Source organism: Protopterus annectens, chromosome 2.part1 (assembly GCF_019279795.1).
Source record: "Protopterus annectens isolate FY-2018-M chromosome 2.part1, PAN1.0, whole genome shotgun sequence".
NCBI classification, from domain to species: Eukaryota; Metazoa; Chordata; order Ceratodontiformes; family Protopteridae; genus Protopterus; species Protopterus annectens.
In genome coordinates, this window is record NC_056729.1 from 1,097,774,047 (window position 1) to 1,097,793,969 (window position 19,923).

The window sequence follows — 19,923 nt, forward strand, 5'->3', positions numbered from 1 at the left end:
TAAAATAAGTGCTTTAAAGATATCATCACAATATAACAGACAAACCTCAAAGTTCAAGAAAAATGCAGTAATGCAAGCAAACTCATGTATAGATTTAGCAAAGATGCAAATTCTCAAGTGACATACAATATGGAAACACCATTAAAACAATGACAACTTCAGAAAAAAATAACATGGCATTCTTGTGTTCAGAAAAGAGTCTTGAAAGGTAACAAAACCTTTTAATGTAAATGTGCACCCTTGCGTTCAGATGGCTACAAAACCTCTGGGCACAAAATATGCAAGCCTTTAGCCTCAATAGGTATGCAGTGCAAATTATCAGTGTATATTTCAAGTGGCCATTTTTAGAGTGTTGGTACTGTAGCCCAAACCTCTGAATAAGTAGTCAGAATATTTAAGAGGGGTTTGTTTTCAAGCATATTCTCAAGTGTCTGTAACATCCTTCACAAAATGTCAAGTCATACAATTTTCTCTCTCGAAGTTGATAGGCTAAACAATTAGGGGATCATCATCATCATCATCATCATCCAGTTGAAGTCGGGAAAATGGCCTTGATGGAGACATCCTGTTTTTCGTGATAATTATAAGACAAGCCAGAGTAGTCAAAATGATAAAAGCACCAATTACAATTCCTATGGCTTCTGGCAGGTTTATGCACCACTGACTTGCCAGTAAGCAATTCACATTGCTTAGTGTACCATTGTTGGGCTCCTCCTTCAATCCAAGGATATGGCACATCAGAGGATAGACATCAAGATTGTTGATTGTGTTGAGTTTGTAACCCTTGCGGAATGCAGGTCCATGTCCTGCCAGAAAAGGATGCATGCTTGGTAAAGCATTATCATAGCCATGATCACCCCCTTGAAAAACAAAAAAAAAGTAAAACATTTAGTATATGAGTGCAATTTACTTGCCGTATCATTTTGTTCCAAGTATATGTGATTCAATTAATTCACAGCACAGTTCTACAAAAATTTTATTGTCCTGTATCTGCTTGATTGAGAAAGCAATTTCCAACATTTCTGCATGCCAGATTTAAGTACTTCACACAAAGTAACATCTTATAAGGAACATATGACAAGGGAATGTCAGCTTTATCTCTATGCACTAAAGAAGGGGGATCGAATTGGCTAACTAGCCAGGAGGGGGTTGATGATTGACATAACAGAATGGGCAAAAAGAGCAAAAGATAAACTTCAGCTTTGTGTTCAGAGCAATCAGGTATAAACCATGATACTTGACATCAGCCTTCATTCATGTTGATACTCTGAAGTAGACCCCCTTCTAAAACAGCTAGAAAAAGTCAACCAGTGCTGCAACATTAAATAGCCGATTTGTGACCCATGCAGAAACAAGTTACACACTTTTCTAATTCATGATTGTTATAAAGAAGGAAATGCAGACACACAATCCGGTTAACCAAATAAAGCACAGTAACTGTCATGGGAGCTCGTGTCAGCAGGGCATGCTATTAGAAACTACAACTGCAGAAGACTTTTTACAGCACCATCTAGATTCCATAAACCATTTCTTTTTATCCCAGCTGTGTCATTACTAATGTCCCTAGCAGTAGACCAACAAGTACCACCTGCTGTTCACTTCTTATTCTTACAGGCAAAACAACAGTTATGTACTTACCATAACTTGGTATCTGTGTTACGACTGGGTCTTGGATCCAATGTCAGAGCCGATCCAGCACTTTACAGATTAGAATCAAGGCTCAAGCTCCCTTCCATCTACCATATTCCCTTTCTACCTTCTAACCCTCAGATTGAGTTTGCTAACAAAGGAAAGGAAAACACTAGATAACATAACTATCCAACTACACATACATAATACTATCATTAGCATCGCTATAGGCGGTAGCTCAAGGGCCCGAGACTCCAGCCTCTCCAGAATCTCCAGAAACATGGAAGGGGAAAGGAGGGTGGGAAATGATGAATAATGAAATAGGATAACATAGACACCAAGTTATGGCAAGTATGTAACTATTGATCTGATGTTATCCATTTCATTATTCATCATGACTGGGTTAGAATCCCTAGCTACAAAAAACCCTGGGTGGCCCTAAGGAAGAACGTACCTGAGCACTGTGGAACTAAAGGATACTCTGCCTCTGGAGGCCATATCCAGTTTATAATGAGCATCAAAAGCGTGAGGCATGGACCAAGTAGCCGCAGCACAAAAATCATCTAAGGACATCCTAGCGGGAATGCTGAAGAGGTAGCAACTGTCCTAAGAGAATGCGCCTCAGATGCACGAGGCAACTCCACCTTCCAAAGAGAGTAAACCAGGGAAATGCAATTAGAAATCCACTTAGAAATCACCATTTTAGAAACTGCTTGGTCGCATCTGTTAAAGGAGAAAGCTATGAACAACTGGTCAGATTTTCTGAAGGATTTAGTTCTGTGTAAATAAAATCTCAACTGCCGATGTATGTCCAGGGTATGGAGGAGATACTCACCCTTACTGGAGTGATTAGGAAAGAAGACCGGCAAACTGGATATCCTGGTTGAGATTTCTTTCAGTAGTTACCTTACGCATAAAACGGGTTAGTTCGCAAAGTCACTCTGTCCTTATGAAAAACAATATATGGTGGTTTAGAAGATAAGGCCTGTAATTCAGAAGCCCTCTTGGCTGAAGTAATACCCACCAGAAAGGCAGTCTTCCAAGAAAGAAATTTCAGATCACATGAATGAGCTGGCTCAAAAGGACTTTGAGTCAGAGACCGCAGCATCAAGGTCAGATCCCTAGGAGGGTCGGGACCGCAGCATCAAGGTCAGATCCCTAGGAGGGTCAGGATCGCTGACTGAAGGCCTGTGAAGGAAGATGCCCTTCAAGAAGGTTTTATATAATCTAGAGGAAAAGTGGGTCCTGTATTGACATGAAAATTAAAAATGGCCGCTAACTGCAGCTTAATAGCACAGAAGTTGGCCCCTTCATGAAAAAGGGATGATAATAAGATAAGAATATTTGGTATAGGAGCTGAAAAAGGGTCAAGATTCCATTCTGCAGACAAAAAGGAAAAACGTGTCCACTTATTACGATAGACCTTTTGAGGAGAAGGCTTCTGTGAGGCTAATATATTTTCTCTGATAGGAGAAGCCAGCCTGGACTGCGTTATTATCATGGGAAGTGGAGAAACCATGCGGTCAGGTGAAGTGACTGAAAATTGGGTGGCTGCTCTGACAGGTAAGAAATGTGATCTGAAACAGGATTCCAGTATCCAGGGAGGATAATTCAGATGAGACCTTAGGAAGGGGAAAGTACAGTTTTGTACCTACCATAAATGTAGATGTCCGATAAGAATGCATCTGCAGTCTTCACAAATGGGTTGTCCTGTCGTCAGGCAGCCCTTCGGTCGGCCGGATTCCAAAGTCTGGGTCTGGCTTCGGCTGGTGTCGCACTTCACCCGACGTCATTGCAGCAGTTTTTCGGGTATAAAGGCATCAGCCGACGCCATTTTCCTCAGTGTTTCTTGCCCCAGATGCCAGGTGCCCTCTTGAATGGCTAAATTTGGATAAATGCCAAAGTTTCCAAATAGTAGAGAGCAAACACACAAAATAAGCATGTATGTACATATATACAAACAAATACACCATAATAGATCCCCCCCAAGCTAGCTGAAGGTTGGCAAATACCCTAGGAGTACCTCAGAGGGGAAGGAGGGAGGGTAATCCTGACTGCAGATGCATTCCTATCGGACATCTACATTTATGGTAGGTACAAAACTGTACTATGTCCTTCAAGGATGCATCTGCAGTCTTCACAAATGGGTAGAATACCATAGCTAAACTAGGGAGGAGGAATGAGTAGAGATTATGGTGTAGTTAGGATCCCTTGCAAAACAGCAGTGGCAAAACCAGCTCGGGATCTAGAGTATAAAGGTAAATTATAATGCTTGGCAAATGTATGCACGGAGGTCCAAGTAGCAGCCTCTATAATGTCCTTGGTAGCCACTCCTCGTAAGAAAGCTGTGGTAGTGGCTGTAGCCCTTGTGGAGTGAGGCCTGATGTTCTCTGGAGTTTTCTTTCCATGATAGGAGTAACAAAATCTAATGCAATTTCCTATCCATTTGGAGATTGTCTGTTTTGAAATTGGTTTTCCTTCCTTCCCTGTTGCATATGCTACCAGAAGCTGGTCAGTTTTTCTATTGTTTTTTGTCCTGTCCAGGTAGTAGCGTAATTGTCTATGCACATCCAAGGTAAGTAGTAGCCTTTCTCCCCTGTTCTGTGGGTTGGGGAAGAATGTAGGAAGGTGGATAGCCTGATTTAAAGAGACTCTGGATACCACCTTAGGCATAAATGTAGGATTTGTTCTCATGGACACTCTATCTTGATGGAAGATCAGGAAGGGTTGCACTGCCATTAATGCCTGTAGTTCAGAGACCCTTCTTGCTGAAGATATTGCCAGCAGGAATGCAGTCTTCCAGGATAAGTATTGTAATTCTGCTGTTGCTGCTGGTTCGAAAGGGGGAAGTTTCAATTATTCTAGCACAAAGTTCAAGTCCCATGCTGGTAATGGAGGTTTCCGGGGAGGTTTCACATTTTTAATTCCTCTCAGAAACTGTCTGAGCAGAGGATTTGAGAAGACAGGAGGATCCAAGCTGTATTCTGCTGAAATAGCTGAGGCATGTATCTTGATGGAAGAGTAGGACAGGCCTGTATGGAAGAGCTCTGCCAAGTACTCCAGGATGTTGGCTATGTTCACCAGTGTCACTTCTTGCCCCTTTGCAGTACTCCAAGTGAGATATCTTTTCCATTTTGCTGCATAATTCTTTCTTGTTGAAGGTCTGCGAGCCTCCAGGATTATGTCCTTAACCCTTTGGGATAAATTTGGGTTAATTGTTGTCATGTAATGTTCCAGGCAGTTAGCTGCAGAGTTTTCAGGTTTGGATGCAGGATGTCGAAGTTGTTCTGTGTTAACAGTAATGGGATCAGGGGCAGTGTCCATATTTGTTCCCTGGACATGCTCCTCAGCAATGGATACCAATGTTGCCTTGGCCAGTCTGGAGCTATCAGAATGATCCTCGGATGTTCCTCTTTGATCTTCAGAAGCACCTTGTGCATCAAAGGAAGTGGTGGGAATGTGTATGCTATCAGGTTTTTCCAACTGAAAGATAGGGAGTCCACCTTCCAAGCAAGTGGGTGGTACGTCCTTGTGCAGAATTTCTTTAGCTGGTGATTGAGTGGGGATGCAAACAAGTCTATTTGTGGTAATCCCCATTCTCTTGTGATGGCTTTGAAGATGTCCGGATGCAGCATCCATTCGTGGGCATCTGTGGTAGTTCTGCTTAATATGTCTGCTAGAATGTTTTCCTTCCCTGGTACATAAATTGCTTGTAACTGAATGTTATAGCTCAGAGCCACATCCCATAGGTCCAGTACCAGCCGGCATAGAGGATATGAGTGTGTGCCTCCCTGTTTGTTGATGTACCACATAACTGTGGTGTTGTCTGTCCTTATCATCAGCTGACCTTCTTGGAGAAAAAGTTTGAAGGCCTGGATTGCCAATTTTACTGCCATCATTTCCTTTAGATTTATGTGCCGGTGCAGCTGGTCTTGAGTCCATAGGCCTTGAATGCACCTGTCCAGCATGTGTGCCCCCCAACCGAGGTCTGAGGCATCTGTCGTGATGGTTTGTTTTGGTTGGCTTTTGCAGAAGGGCAATCCTGAGTTTGATTGGCAGGCCTGAGCCCACCATAGGAACTCTTTCTTCAGGCAGGGAATCATTGGAATTTTGGTTTCTAGGCTGTGCTTGTGTTGAGACCACAAATTCTTTAGGTACCATTGTAGCTTTCTCATATGCAGCCTGGCATGAGGGACCAGTATTATGCAGGATGCCATGAAGCCTAGAGCTTGCAGCACTTTTCTTGCAGTTAGATGGTTCTGCTTTGTTAATGCCAAGAAGTAGAGAGGAAGCTGCTCTTTCTTTTCTGCAGTTAGGGATGCCATTTGATTTGATGTGTCCAGTTCTGCACCCAGAAAGGTTATTCTTTGGGATGGAATCAGCCTTGACTTTTTATATTGACTGTATATCCCAGGGCTTGCAGCAGGTAAATGACTCTTTGTAGGTCTTCTGTTAGTTTTATTTTGTTGTCCGCTTGTATCAGGCAGTCGTCCAGGTAGGGATAGATTTGAATCCCTGAAGTCTGCAATGAGCGATTACTGATGCCAGGCATTTCGTGAACACTCTGGGCAGTAGATAAGCCAAAGGGCAATGCTGAGAATTGATAATGCTCTGATCCTGCAAGAAATCTGAGGTATCTTCTGCAAATTGGTCTTATGGGGACGTGCAGGTATGCCTCCTTGAGATCTAGAGTTACCAGCCAAGACTCCTTGCCCAGCATGGGAAGAAGCTGCTGTAGGGTCAGCATTTTGAATTTTGGAACAATGAGGAATGTGTTTAAAGCGGACAGGTCTAGAATAGGCCTCCATTTGTTTTCTTTTCTTGGTACCAGGAAGAGTCTGGAGTAAAATCCTTTCCTTGCTCCAAAGGTGGTACCTTTTCCACAGCTCTCATTCTTAGTAATTGAGATATTTGCTTTAGAGCTTCTGTCCTTTGAGTAGGTGGCAGGTTTGGCATTCCTCTTTTGCTTGGTAGAGTATGGAAATGAAACCTGTAACCTTGGTCTATAGTTTGCAAAATCCATTTTTCTCTTGTGATGCAATGCCAGTTCTTTGAAAATAAGGTTAGCTTTCCGCCTAAGGGTGCTTCTAGTTGTTCCCTGGTAGGCGGTGCCACCGCCAAGTCACTGTGATTGAGTTGTTGTAGTGGTGGTGGTTGCATCCATGCCTCGCTGGTTGTTACCTTGCCACTGGCGTCCCCTGTAGGCACCCCTGGTTTGGTTTCTGCCTCGAGCACCTATTCCTGCCTCTTTGTGCCCTAGAGGAGTCTGGAAAGGACCAATTCTTGGAGGGCCAGTTCCTGCTAAACCTTGGAGGTTGAACTTGTAAGAAATCTTTCACTGTTTGTACAGATTTTGCCTTCTCTTCCATCTTTTTTATTACCTGTTGCGCAGGGAACCAAATAAACTGACCTTGTCCATAGGTGCATCCAAAAGCTTTGATTTAACATGGTCTGGTAATGCCTGTTCTTTCAGCCATGCATGCCTCCTGATAACTGTGCCAGTCATGGCTGATCTAAAGGAAGCCTCCAGTGCATCATAGCCACATTTTAAAGAATGGTTACTAACCTGCTGTATGTTATGTACCATTTCTTGAACATATTTCTTATCTAAAGATTCTTCAGAGGACAGCTTTTTAGTCAACTGGTCAAGCATAAACTCTTGGTATTGAATCATATGAAATTGGCAGTTCAAAGCTCTAGCTGACAAAGTAGCAGAGGTGTAAACTTTTTTACCCCATGTCTCTAAGGACCTGGATTCCCTTTCAAAGGGGAGGGGGTTTTTAGTGGAAGTAGCTGCTACAGCTTTAGGACCCTGGGAGATTGTCTCTGGATCTGCAAAAGGAGCCTTATATAAGTGGTGATGAGTGTCCGGGACCCTGTAGAACCTATCGGGCTTAGCAGGAGCCGGAGGTAATGAATCAGGAGCAGTGCAAGCATCATTAAATGCATCATCAACAACAGAAAGTACTGGAGGTATAGCTAAAGGCCTATGCTGTGGCAAATGTAGAAAGGTCCTAAGCCTTTTTCTAGAGTCTGAGAAATCTTGGCCCTGCCACTGAAATTGTTCCCTCATAGCATGCAAGGTTTCCCCAAAGGAAAATTCCTCAGGAGGAGAGGCTGAAGGGATGGACTCCTCAGCATCAGAGTCTTCGTAAGGAGAATAAGCAGCCTCAGGAGGGTCTGTATGTTCTGAGTCATCAGAGGAATCATCTGTGGATACTGGCTCAGGGGCTCTGCTCTAGGCCTTTTTCTGGAGGAGGGAGAGAGGCCCTGTCTGGATGAGGCTGGGCTCCACGATTAAAGAGATGAGATCCTCAGCCAAAGTAAGCATATGGGAGCTGGTGCTGGGCCTGAGAGAGGGGGGCTTGGCAGGCACCATTTTTGATGTTTTGGCTGCTTTAGCCCTGGCAAAGGCCTTAATAGACATTGCTGCAGGAGGCCTAGCAGCTCCACGTCCAGGGGTAGAAATATCCAGGGGAATGGTATCTGATAAATCCTGTGAAACCGCAACAGAAGGTTGGATTTCAGAAGCCGTTTCTACCAGGTTAGAAGAGGCCTCGGTAGAAGGCATGATTTCGGCTGAAGAAAGAACCGCTTGCTCGGTTTCGGCCGAAACCGAGACACTAGCAGCTTGCTTAACCGCGGTTTCGGCCGAAACCGCGGACCGCGAGTGTCGGTCCTTTTCTTTGCGTTTTTTGATACTTTGCGTAGTCGGAGGATCCGACGGCATAATATATGCAAAATCGAGCGAAAATCTGTTCAGCAAACTCCGACCGACGTCTAAGCTTCCATCGGTTAAAAGAAGCACAGGCTAGACAAGCTGCTACGTCGTGGTCTGGGCCTAAACAATGTATGCAATAGGAGTGGAAATCTTTATGAGGTATTTGTTTCCCACAAGATAAACAGTTATTCACTTTCTCTGACATCGGCTGAGGCAAGAAAGAGTCCCCAACGGGGTACTTAGCTTTTTAGAAGTCTTCGAAGTAATATTCGGTAGTAGTAATCTCTGGATCTGACCGACCGGCACTTGCGAACAGCTTCTGCTTCGGGCGCCACGCGGCAAGAAAGACTGAGGAAAATGGCGTCGGCTGATGCCTTTATACCCGAAAAACTGCCGCAATGATGTCGGGTGAAGTGCGACACCAGCCGAAGCCAGACCCAGACTTTGGAATCCGGCCGACCGAAGGGCTGCCTGACGACAGGACAACCCATTTGTGAAGACTGCAGATGCATCCTTGAAGGACATCCACACCTGACCAGGCCAGAATGGGGCAATAAGAATAATGGAACTCTTCAGTCTGTGGGCTTTCTGAAGCACTTGGGGAATCAGCAGAAGAGGAGGGCATGCATAGAGGAGACCTGGTGGCCACTCGTATACAACAGCATCCCTCGGGGAATGCCCCTCTGAGGACTGCCCTCATCTTGAGAACGTTTATGTGCAACATGGTCTTTGTGGGAGACCACGGGCCTTGGATGGGCCTGCCCTGAAAATGACTCCCCCCACCCCAACAGGAAGCATCTGTGGTCACCGAGGTCGTGGTTGGGGGAAGAGAAAATGGTCTGCCTCGAAGGAGATCCACTAAATGAAGCCACCACTGCAGATGTCATCTACAAATGGGAATCAATGGGATAGGCCTGGACACTCGATGAGACAGAATGGACCACTGCACCGCTAGCATTCACTGAAGTACCTGCATGTAGAATCTCGCTGGAGGAATGAGAAGAATTGCCGCCAACATGGATCCCAATGCTCTGAGAATGAGGTGTGCTTGAGGTGATGGACCCTCCAAGATGGCCCTGACCTGTTCTCTGATCATGTGCACTCTGTGGGGAGGCAATGCTGCAATCTCTGTTACTGTGTTGTGATGGGTCCCAATAAATTCTAGGCTTTGTACTGGAGACAGCTTTGACTGAAGCAAGTTGACAGTAATCCCTAGCATTTCAAAGGTCCACAAGAGAGACTGTGCGACAGATACCAATAGATGCCTCGTGGGAGCTGTAAGGAGCCAATCGTCCAGGTATGGAAAGACCTGAAATCCTTGAAGGCTCAGGTGAGCAACTATGTCCGCTAAGCATTTGATAAACACCCTGCGGGATGTGGTGAATCCAAATGGTAGGGCTCAGAAATGAAAATGATCGGCTCCAATCCAGAACCACAGGTGCTTCCTGGAGCACATGTCTATCCTGATACGACAGTAGGCATTTTGGAGGTCTATGGAGTACATCCATTCATCCCTTCTGCAGCAGTGGCAGGATGGACTGAACAGTGACCATCCAGAAGTTCGACTTCTTGACAGTCAAGTTCAGTTTGCTGAGGTCCAGAATTGGATGTAGGTCCCCGGTCTTTTTTGACACCAAAAAGAAGCGAGAATAAATTCTAAATCTGCTTTGTCCCGCTGGGACCTCCTGGATGGCTCTTTTTTCTAGAAGAGCCACAGTTCTCTCTGACTGGGTGGCAAGTCGGGGAGAACTTTCTTGGAATTTGGAGGAGGTTGGGAAAAGGGAATTTAACAACCCCTGGATATGAGCACTCACTAACCATTTGTTATACATGCCGGGCATTTGGGTGCAAAGAAAAATGACCCCTGACTGCCTCCAGGGCAGGACAGCTGTGCAACGCCTCAGGGGCACTGAAAGGGGTTGTTAGAGAAGGGTTCCCTGGAGCCTTGATTTTTGTGGACCCCCTCTGCCTCTAGGGCAGCGTCTACCACTGAACCCCCTTCCCCAGCCTCTGGAAGAGGAATCCTCTGGAGCATCTTGGAAAGAACCCTGCGAATTGCAGAACCAGGACTTCTTACTTCCCCGTTGTTTTTTGGAAAAGGACCTTTGGGGTTAGAAAACTATCCCAAGTGCAAACAGTGTCTTGCCCTCCTGCTCACTGCGAGTTAAAATTCTTTTGACAGATGGTCCAAACAGTGAGGAAACTTCTAAAGATGCATTAGTAAGAGACACCTTGAAGGGTTCCCCAAACCCATATAACTGCATCCACGCATGACGTTTCAAGACCATGCTTGCACCGGCCACTCAAGAGGTACCCTCCCCCACTGCACTGGAGGTCAACCTCATCAAGGAACTGGCAATAGATGACAGAGTGGTGAGCTTGGGAGCTTTAGATCCTCTGTTGGCATCAACTCTGAAAGGGATTTGGTCAGCTCGGAAACAGATCTCTTTGGAGGTGGGTAAAATGTGCCAAGTAATTTAGGGCTCTCAGCCCAAGCATGGCTGAAGTGTAAATGCACTTTATATGTCTGTCTATCGTTCAAGACTCTCGGTTTGGGAGACAGACACTGGAGATCTGTTCAGCCAGCTCCTTTTTAGTGGCTGCAACAACCATGACAGCACTGACTGTCACTCCCTTGCTCCAGTGCATTCTGTTTGTGGGTAGGACTCAGAAACTTATCAGCCTTCTTAGAAACCAGTCCCCAGTGTCAGGTTCCTTCCATGCCCTGCGCGCAATGAAATCAATGAGCTCATCTGTAGGGGCAGAGACCCACGAAGTACATGGGTCCATCCTGAAAGCCTTCAGGAACACAGATTTTTTTCTGAAGACAGGGGCTGGGGAGACCATCCACCTTTCTGCTTCACCAGCTCCAGAATGTCCCCAAAGGAGAAATCATCCAGTGGAGATCTGGGGGACCCGTTCCCTTCATCAAAATCTGTGTCTTCTGTGAAGGACTCAATGGGGGAGATCAAGTGCCTCTTCTTGCACTGTCCCTTCTGAGGTGACTCTTCTGTAAGGGGCTCAGGAGAGGACTCAGAAGAGAGAGGAACCCCTGGGGCTCTTGATGCCTGAAAGCCATCTCAGGAGGGCCGACCCTGGACAGGATGAATGGGCTCAGGCCTCCAGAAAGTGACTGTTTGGGACATTCCTGGAAAGGTGGAAGATGCTGCTCCAGACCTGGAGAAGGTCCGCTCAACCAGCCTAAAGGTCAAAGGACTCAAAGAAACCTCATCCTTGTCCCCAGTAGCTGAAACCACAAGGGAAGCGGGAGTGGACCAGAACACCTCCCCAGGGATCCAGCACGAACATCACGGAATCAAGACCCATTCTGATCCGAAGTCACAGGGCTAGAGCTGGTCAGGGACGGTTGAGGAACCGGGAAAGCTGACATTCCTAGATCCACCAACAGCACCCTAGGGAAAACCAGGACCTGGGATTCCAAAACTGTAGGAATCAGAAGAGAAGGCAATTTAGGAGCTGGGGATCTCCCCAAGGCCGAACAGGCTGTGGACTCCAAAAGGCCCATCTCTATCTGGGCCCGAAGGAAACTCCTCATCATCCTGCCCATGTCAGAAGGTAAGATACTCCTGGAGGATCTGGAAGAGACCAAAGAATGGGTGGATTTAGATGGAGAAGCCAGCCTGGATCCTACCTCCACCCTCTATTGTTCCCGATCCAGGGAATGACTCCTATGCCCGGGAGCTGAAAACCTCGGATCACAAGATGATCCAGCTGGGGAGCCCTGAATAACTAACTCTGGATCTGGTGAACACATCAGATCTGATCCTGGTAGACCAACATCTGCTCAGTTTGCTATCACATTCAAGCTCCCCGGGATGTGTACTGCTATTAGAAAGAGGTTGGAGAATATCGCCCATTGCCAGACTCAGAGCTTCTCAACACAGGGGGGCAAGACCTGGTCCCATCCTGCTTGTTGATGTACCACAATACTGACATGTTGTCTGACTGAACTGCAATTGTTCCTACAGGGAGGACAGACTGGAAGGCTTGCAATGCTAAGAGCACTGCCCTCTGTTCCAGATCACTGACATGCAAATTGACCTCCATCAGGGACCATGTGCCTTGGACTGTTCTTCCCAGATAATGCCCCCCCCCCACACACACACACACCATCTGGGAGGTGTCTGTGGTCACTATGGCCTTGGATTGAGGTAGAATTAAGGGATAGCATAAAATAATTTCCTTTGATTCCAACCAACAGGATATGTCCTTCTTGCAATGACTAGTGATTAAAATTGGAATGCGTCATTGGATGGGTTAGGATGGACAAATGGGATGCCAGAAGCCACTGTAGCAGCTGCATGTGAACTCTTGCTAGTGGAACTAAGATAATGGTCGCTGCCATGGACCCTAAAGCTTGAAGGACTAGAAGTGAAGGAGCCTTGTCACTGGAAAGAATGGCTTGTACTTGAAATTTGATCTTCTGTAGCCTGTGAAGAGGAAGGGAAGCTACACAAGAGATGGTACTGAGGAGTCTATATCATATGAGCGAATCGCACAAATTGCCAACACTCATAATATTGAGCATACCAGACCTCAAAGTGCTTTTTCTGAGACTGCGGTACAGTGAAGAATGGGATATCTGCCCTTTCCTCACTGTAGTGCGATCTCAGAGTTGGAATATATATTTAGCTGAGGGTGTGGGGGGAGCAGCCCCCCACAATAGGAAGTTTGAGGTCCAGTACGTTCGATATTATGAATGTTTGCAATTTGTGCGATTCGCTCATATGATACAGACCAGGTATTCAGACAAGCTCCTATGAACTCTAGATCTTGGAGAAAGAGTGAAGGGAATATTGCAACTTCTGGCAATGATCCTCTGCATACGAGTCTCTGAAGTTATTTGCTGCCAGGCCCTTGAAAGCATAGAAAATCTTCCCCCGACTGTAGCGGTGGTAGGACTGCCAGAGAAAATCTCTGGAACCCTGATTTTGTGGGGCACCTCTGCTGTGAGGTCAACACCTTCCATTAGAGCTCCCACATCTGCTGTGAGGGGAGCCATCACCATGTGTGCCCTGAAACGGCTCTTGGGATTTCTTGAATATCTACCTGCTCCTCTGCTAACTACAGTAGGACTGTTGGGGAGCAGAAAAATATATGCCCACTGCAGACAGGGTCTTTCCATCTTTCTCACACCTGGGTAGAGTTTGACTCTGGGGACGAATAAGAAAGATCCGTCAAAAGGAGCACTGACAAAGAAAGACTTACATTTCTCTACAAACTCACACCAGTGCATCCAAGCGTGACACCTTATGGCAATGCCTGAACCCACTGCCCTAGTCTTCCCTTCAGCTGCATGCACAATGAGCCTCATGGATGAGTTGGAAATGGACTCCAGTGTGGTTAGCTGGGAGGAAACTTTATCCTGGATCTCCCCAGACTCAGATCCTGCTAGGATTCTGCTTTGTTCTTGGACCTGACTGCTCACAGAGTGTGGTGATAGTTTTGTCTTTTGTTACTTTTCTGTTTTTTATCACCACACTTGTGAAGAATATGGCTGATGAAATAGAAGTTTTGAATTCTGAAAATATCTCTGTCACAACCGCAAGGTAATGTTTATAATACTGACAAACTGTTCAAAACTATTGAATGCAGAGAAAATCCTCTCTACAGATGTCAGACAGAGAATACTGATACGGAGACAAATGGTATAGATATAGTGACTTTGAGAAGCAAACTGCACCTGATGGAAAAATATTTATTTAAACTGAAAAGAAATCCGTTTGACAAATTTTGAGTACCGCATCAAAGAAGAAATAGTCCTGAGAGGGTTACAAGTTCTTAAAATGCCCTCACATGTTGACTGTGACCCTATATTTCTCAGCGAGTGGCAAAAAGTTAACTTAAAAACCAGTATGAACTATATGAAGCTTTTAACAGCAGCTTCTGAAAGGGAGATTGAAACCTTGTCCTTTTCTGTTAAGACTTTGTATGCTGAGCTGCTCTCTTTAGTTGACATTTCTGTGTTAAATAGTAACCTGACTGATGCATTTGACTCTATTTATGCATATGAACATAAGCTCATAAAACAAAAACTATGCAAAATAGAGTTAGGCGTGACTTTCAGTCAGGGAATGTATTTTCCTGGCCGAGGTTTGGAGACAACGAAATAACAGTGGGCAGTTCGAATCAAAGATCCTCCATACTATCCAATCATAATGAGGAACAAAGAGAATCAGGAAATTATTATTCCAACAGAGGGAACGCCTCCACAGACAAAAGAGTGGAAGGGGCTTTATTGCAGAGGACTGCGAGCGATTCCATGATGTGATCAGAGGCAGAGCTAACGTTGACTAACCCACAGGAACTACACAATAATGACAGAGATCTAGGAGCGAGACGTAAAACCATACAGGTCATGACACAAGTACATCAGGCACAAGAAACAGTGAGTTCAGAAGCTTTATTGTCTGTACTAGATGCACCAGTCCCTTTAGGCTTTCACAAACTCTCCTTTCCCCTGCCGGTGAAGATGGAGCAACAACTCAACTCCTTTACAAGGGGAAGGAGTCGGAGCAGACAGAAAATAAAATTCGAGGAGGAACAAGCAGGTTTGGGCAATATAAAGAAGGCTTTTCAACAGATGAGAAAACAGTCTGGAATTTATCCAGCTATGTTTCCTCAGATGATGAACTTAATGTTTTGCAGAAAGGATTATCGTTTATACCTAGCAGGTATTCTGATTATACTAAAGTTATTTTTGATATTAAATTATTTGCTAGAAATTTAACTTTAAAAATTATGTTTAAGGGCATGAATGAACAAGCGAATATGTTTAGGAAACCAAGTACATTTATTCCGATGACAAATCCTTTGATAAATGCCTTTGAAAGTATGTGTGTTGATGAAGTTTATAAATTGCAAATGCTAGATGATAAGAAATGCAAATATAAAATAAGTACTTTAATTTAACTAAGGATGAGCAGAATGCTTTAAGAAAGTTGCAAGAGAACACATAATTATACATCCAGCCGACAAAGGTTGGCCAATAATAATCTTGGATGCAGATGGATACAAATATAAGATGCTTGATATGTTAAGAGATTGATGGTTTTATAAGAAAATAAATATTTTAGATATTACAAATATGACTGAACATGTTAAACAGCATTTATGTCATCTTATGAGAAATGAATATATAACTAAGGAATTGTTTGATTATTTTGTTATACAGCATCCTGCAATTCCTGTTATACAAGGATTACCGAAGTTACATGAAGATAAAATCAATCCACCTTTGAGGCCAATAGTGTCAGGGAGGAGATGGTGTACAGAAACGATCTCCATATATATACAGAGAAACATCTAAGGCCAATGTTGAATAATATTTATCAGGTTCTGAGAGATACAGAGCATTTTTAAAGGATTTATATGTCTATATGTTTGTTTGTCTTTTCAGCTTTTCCCAGTTAGGGGTCGCCACAGCGGAACTCCGATCCGCTAATGATTGGCAGTAGATTTTTATGGTGCTGTTGCCAGCCCGACGCCCAACCTTCAGCGAAGGCACGTCCATTCACGCATGTCTTTCGGAGGCCACTCTACCACGGGGAGGACATGCAGACTCCACACAGAAGGCACTCCCCCGCACACTAGCTGAGAATCGAACGGGAGAACCTCTTGCTGTGAGGCAACAACGCAACCGCTGTACCACCACAGAAATAAGGATGAGACATTTATATTAGTGACAATGGATGTGGTGTCCCTTTTCACGGTGACACCTAATGAGTCGGGTCTAAAAGGTTTAGAGAGGTTCATCAGAGTACTCAAGTACCGAAGAAAGACATATACATTTGTTAATAGAGCTAACTAAATTGGTTCTATACGTCTCTATTTTTGATAAGGATGTGTTTTGGCAATGCAATGGCGTAGCTATGGGCACTTCATGTGCCAATAGCTATGCCAATGCAGTAATGGTTATATGGGAAACAGAATTTATGTTACAGGGACCATTTAAAGAAAAAATATTGTTTATGAGAAGGTTTGTAGATTATCTTTTTGTGCTATGGGGGGCATTTATGAGGAGCTACGGAGACTTGAGGGGTACGTCAACAGTAGTGCTTCTTATTTGAAGTTCAAAACAGTACACTCAGAAAATAATATTAACTTCTTAGATGTATCAATAGTAGTTGAGAATAGTGGAGAAATATATACCAAACAGTATAAAAAAGTCTGTCATGTTAATCATCTCCTGTCTAAGAACAGTATGCATCCACCACATGTTTTTAAAAATGTGGTTAAAAACCAAGTTTATAGAGCCTCTAGGCTAAATATGCATGCTGATGATTTTCACAAACGAACTGAAGTAGTTAGAAATTATTTGAAGGCCAGAGTACACTGAATCATTCTTGTATAATAATATTCAGCGGGTTGTAAAATTAAGACAGTCTAATGCTAAACCTTACTTTTCTGAGAACAGGAAAGAATGTCTAGACAATAAGGAAAGTGTCACTAAACTGAGAGTACCTTTAGAATATTCTACAAATGTAGGCATGTATATGGATATTGTAAGGAAATACTGGGGAATTCTAACCAGTGATGAACAGGTTAAGGAGATTATAGATGTGGAACCAAAATTTTTATTTAAGAATAATTTGTCCCTGAAAAGGAGATTATGTTATTCTAAACACAGTGTTGGAACCCCAATAACAGTTGCTACTAGACCATGTGGACGTTCATTCTGCAAATCTATAGATACATGTGCACAGTTTACACACCCTTACTATCATAGAATATATAATTTTTGTCTCTATGCTACCTGTGAAACTAAACATGTGGTTTACTTAGCACATTGTTTAAAATGTAAAAAAATGTATGTGGGGTGGGGAAAACTGATAGGTGCTTAAAAGATAGAATCAGGGAGCATCTTTACCACATTAATAAGAAGGACAATTTAAGTGCTTTAGCTAAACATGTGAATGAAACTGATTCTGGACACATTTAAGTTTCTAGTTATAAGCAGGGCATCTGAGAATATTAGAGGTCGTGACATACAAAATGTTACAGAAAGCTTAAAAGCAGAATGGATAGTAAGGATGAGAGCCAAAGCTGATTTTGGAATGAATGAATATGTTCCCCTCAAGCCTTTATTAAAGAAAAGACCTTTCACTAGGTGAAAAATATGAGCAATAGGTATATATAGTAAATAATTATACATATTTTGTAGAGTATGTATTGCAATGTTTTATATCTTTTTACATATTTTTAAAACTTAAGTACTGTATTTCAATGTTTAGTCAAATATAGGCACGTAAATGTATAATATCCTTGTCTTGAACATTTTATCATGAGTGCAGCTTTAAGGTGATGTCACTACTTAATTACTTCAGTGTTTCTGTATATATATTCAAACCATTCCTGTTTGAACAGTTGTTAGCATCTGAAGACGTGGGATTTGTACCTACGAAAGCGCTTGTGCTTCCTTTTTGTGGATTAAAACTGTGTTTTTAAACTGGAAACTAAAGCCTCTTCATTGGGTCCTTTTGGTTTTTATCTTATTTTCTAAATTGTTGTTCACATAATTTCTCAAAAGACAATATAAGTGAGTGACTGGGGGGATTATTGTAGTTTACAGCATGTTATTCTGTATATGACATATGCAGAGAAAGTATACCTTTAAGTTTAGTCAGAGTAATTTCATTGATGCAAGGCAAATCATGAATAATTGCTTAAGTAATTAAGAGTATATAAGGGAAGCCACATCATAACTGAGTGACTCTGATGAAGCCAATTCGTGTTTCTTGGCGAAAGCGCTTAGTTGGTTTTACTTTGACAGTGTTTAATGTTAAATAAACTTGTGTTTCACACAAATACTGCCTTGGTGGCTCGCATTTTTTATTTTTATTAGTGTTTACAAGTTTTCGAGCCATTTGGCTTGTCTTTTGTTATATTTTATTTTGCGCTCAATGGCTTTTTTTTGCGAGGAAACGCTTTTCTATAGCATTATTTTGGTTCTTAGTAATTATGGAAACCTTGCTGGTTCAACTTAACCAGTCTATTCAGAGACCAACTTCTGTAGTGATGGAAGGAAGATTGACAAGAGTATCTACCAATACCCTGACTGACTCACAAGCTGAACTGTTTACTCTGCATTCCTCAGTGCCCAGGAATCAACAGGGACCATTCCCAGTGACCATGAGGCCAGATAGAGTTAATGCAAACCTGAATGAATGGTTTACAGCATTTGAAGCAGATTTATTCAATGAAAATGCTATTCCAAATCAAGAAATGTCATTAAAATACTTTTGATAAGCTTTGTAGAAAGTACAGAACACTTCAACTAGACGTGTTTTTAAATAAATCAGTTGCTCTCAAACAAGTTCCCAAAGGCTTAAGAGTTTTGAAAAAACCTTTGGGGATTGAGGAGGGGTCCTCTGCTTTTAGAGAATTTGTGGCTTTATTTAAAAAAACAGGTTTTGAAATGATGGACATCATTATCAGAAACAACAACAGTAAGTTGGAGCTTTTGCAAAATGAGATTTCAGTTTTAAATCAAAGTATTATTTCAGATTTACTTTTTGAGCAATACAAATTTAAGTATGAGAATGTTCTTAAAGACATTAATAACTTTGTAAAAGAGAACAGGTTGAGAAAGCAATGTAAGCTTGACAGAGACAGGGCTGATTATTCAAATAATCAAGTAAATATAGGGAGAAAACAGTCCCAGGGAAATGTGTATGAGTATAGCCTTCAAAATAATGAAAATATTCCGAACAGTTCTGACAGTGAAAAGGGGTTTAACAACACCAGGGGGAATAATGATTATTCTTTTCAGGAGGGTCAACAACTAAGGAGGTCCGAAAGGCTGAAAAATTAAGGGAAACGGACCCCCTGGGGCAGGCAGAACTACAATGTTCAGCGCAACAGGAACAGCAATTATTCCAACAGGGGACAACAGGAGGGCTGGAGGAGAGACTTTCACTGAGTTATTTAACACAACTATGTCTGACCAAGATTCATTGAATGTAGTCAAAAAATAGAAGTTATGTCCTTACCATAACGTTCCATGTGGAGTGTTCATCTCGCCTTTGTTCTTACACATGGGTTCGGAGCCGATCCTCGGCTCCGTGCCGGCCTCTTGCAAGCTCTGCATCGAGAAGAAGCTCGAGACAATCTAATACCCACAATCCCCCTCTGCCTTTACCTCAGATCTAGTTTGCAAGCAAACCAATCTCCAGAGAGAGCACATTCATGCTTACATCACATATGCCCAGAAATAAGAATTTATACATAACTATATATATATAGAAAGACAAATAGACATATATATATATATATATATATATATATATATATATATATATATATATATATATATATGTCAACTATGTACACAATATTTGTAGCAGCAGCAGCAGGATGATCCTGGCCAGGCATCAAAAGAACGTTCTTCTTAGGGCGGGAGGGTGGGAATGTAAGAACAAAGGCGAGATGAACACTCCACATGGAACGTTATGGTAAGGACATAACTTCTATATGTGATAGTGTTCAATCTCGCCGTTTGTTCTTACACATGGGTAGCGTCCCTAGCTCCTTGTTCCTGAGGAACTCACGGA

General features: G+C 43.0%; 1 protein-coding gene across 3 annotated transcripts in view; it reads right to left on the bottom strand.

Moving 5' to 3' along the window:
• Window positions 1-207: 207 nt before the first annotated feature.
• The window catches only part of ENPP4 (ectonucleotide pyrophosphatase/phosphodiesterase 4), a 455,810-nt gene continuing 436,094 nt past the window's right edge, over window positions 208-19,923 (bottom strand). For all 3 annotated transcript variants that reach the window (XM_044062646.1, XM_044062645.1, XM_044062647.1), the window contains one exon: window positions 208-860. In XM_044062646.1, coding sequence (XP_043918581.1) covers window positions 490-860 — 371 coding nt within the window. In that variant the 3' untranslated portion in view covers window positions 208-489. The remainder of the gene's footprint in view (window positions 861-19,923) is intronic.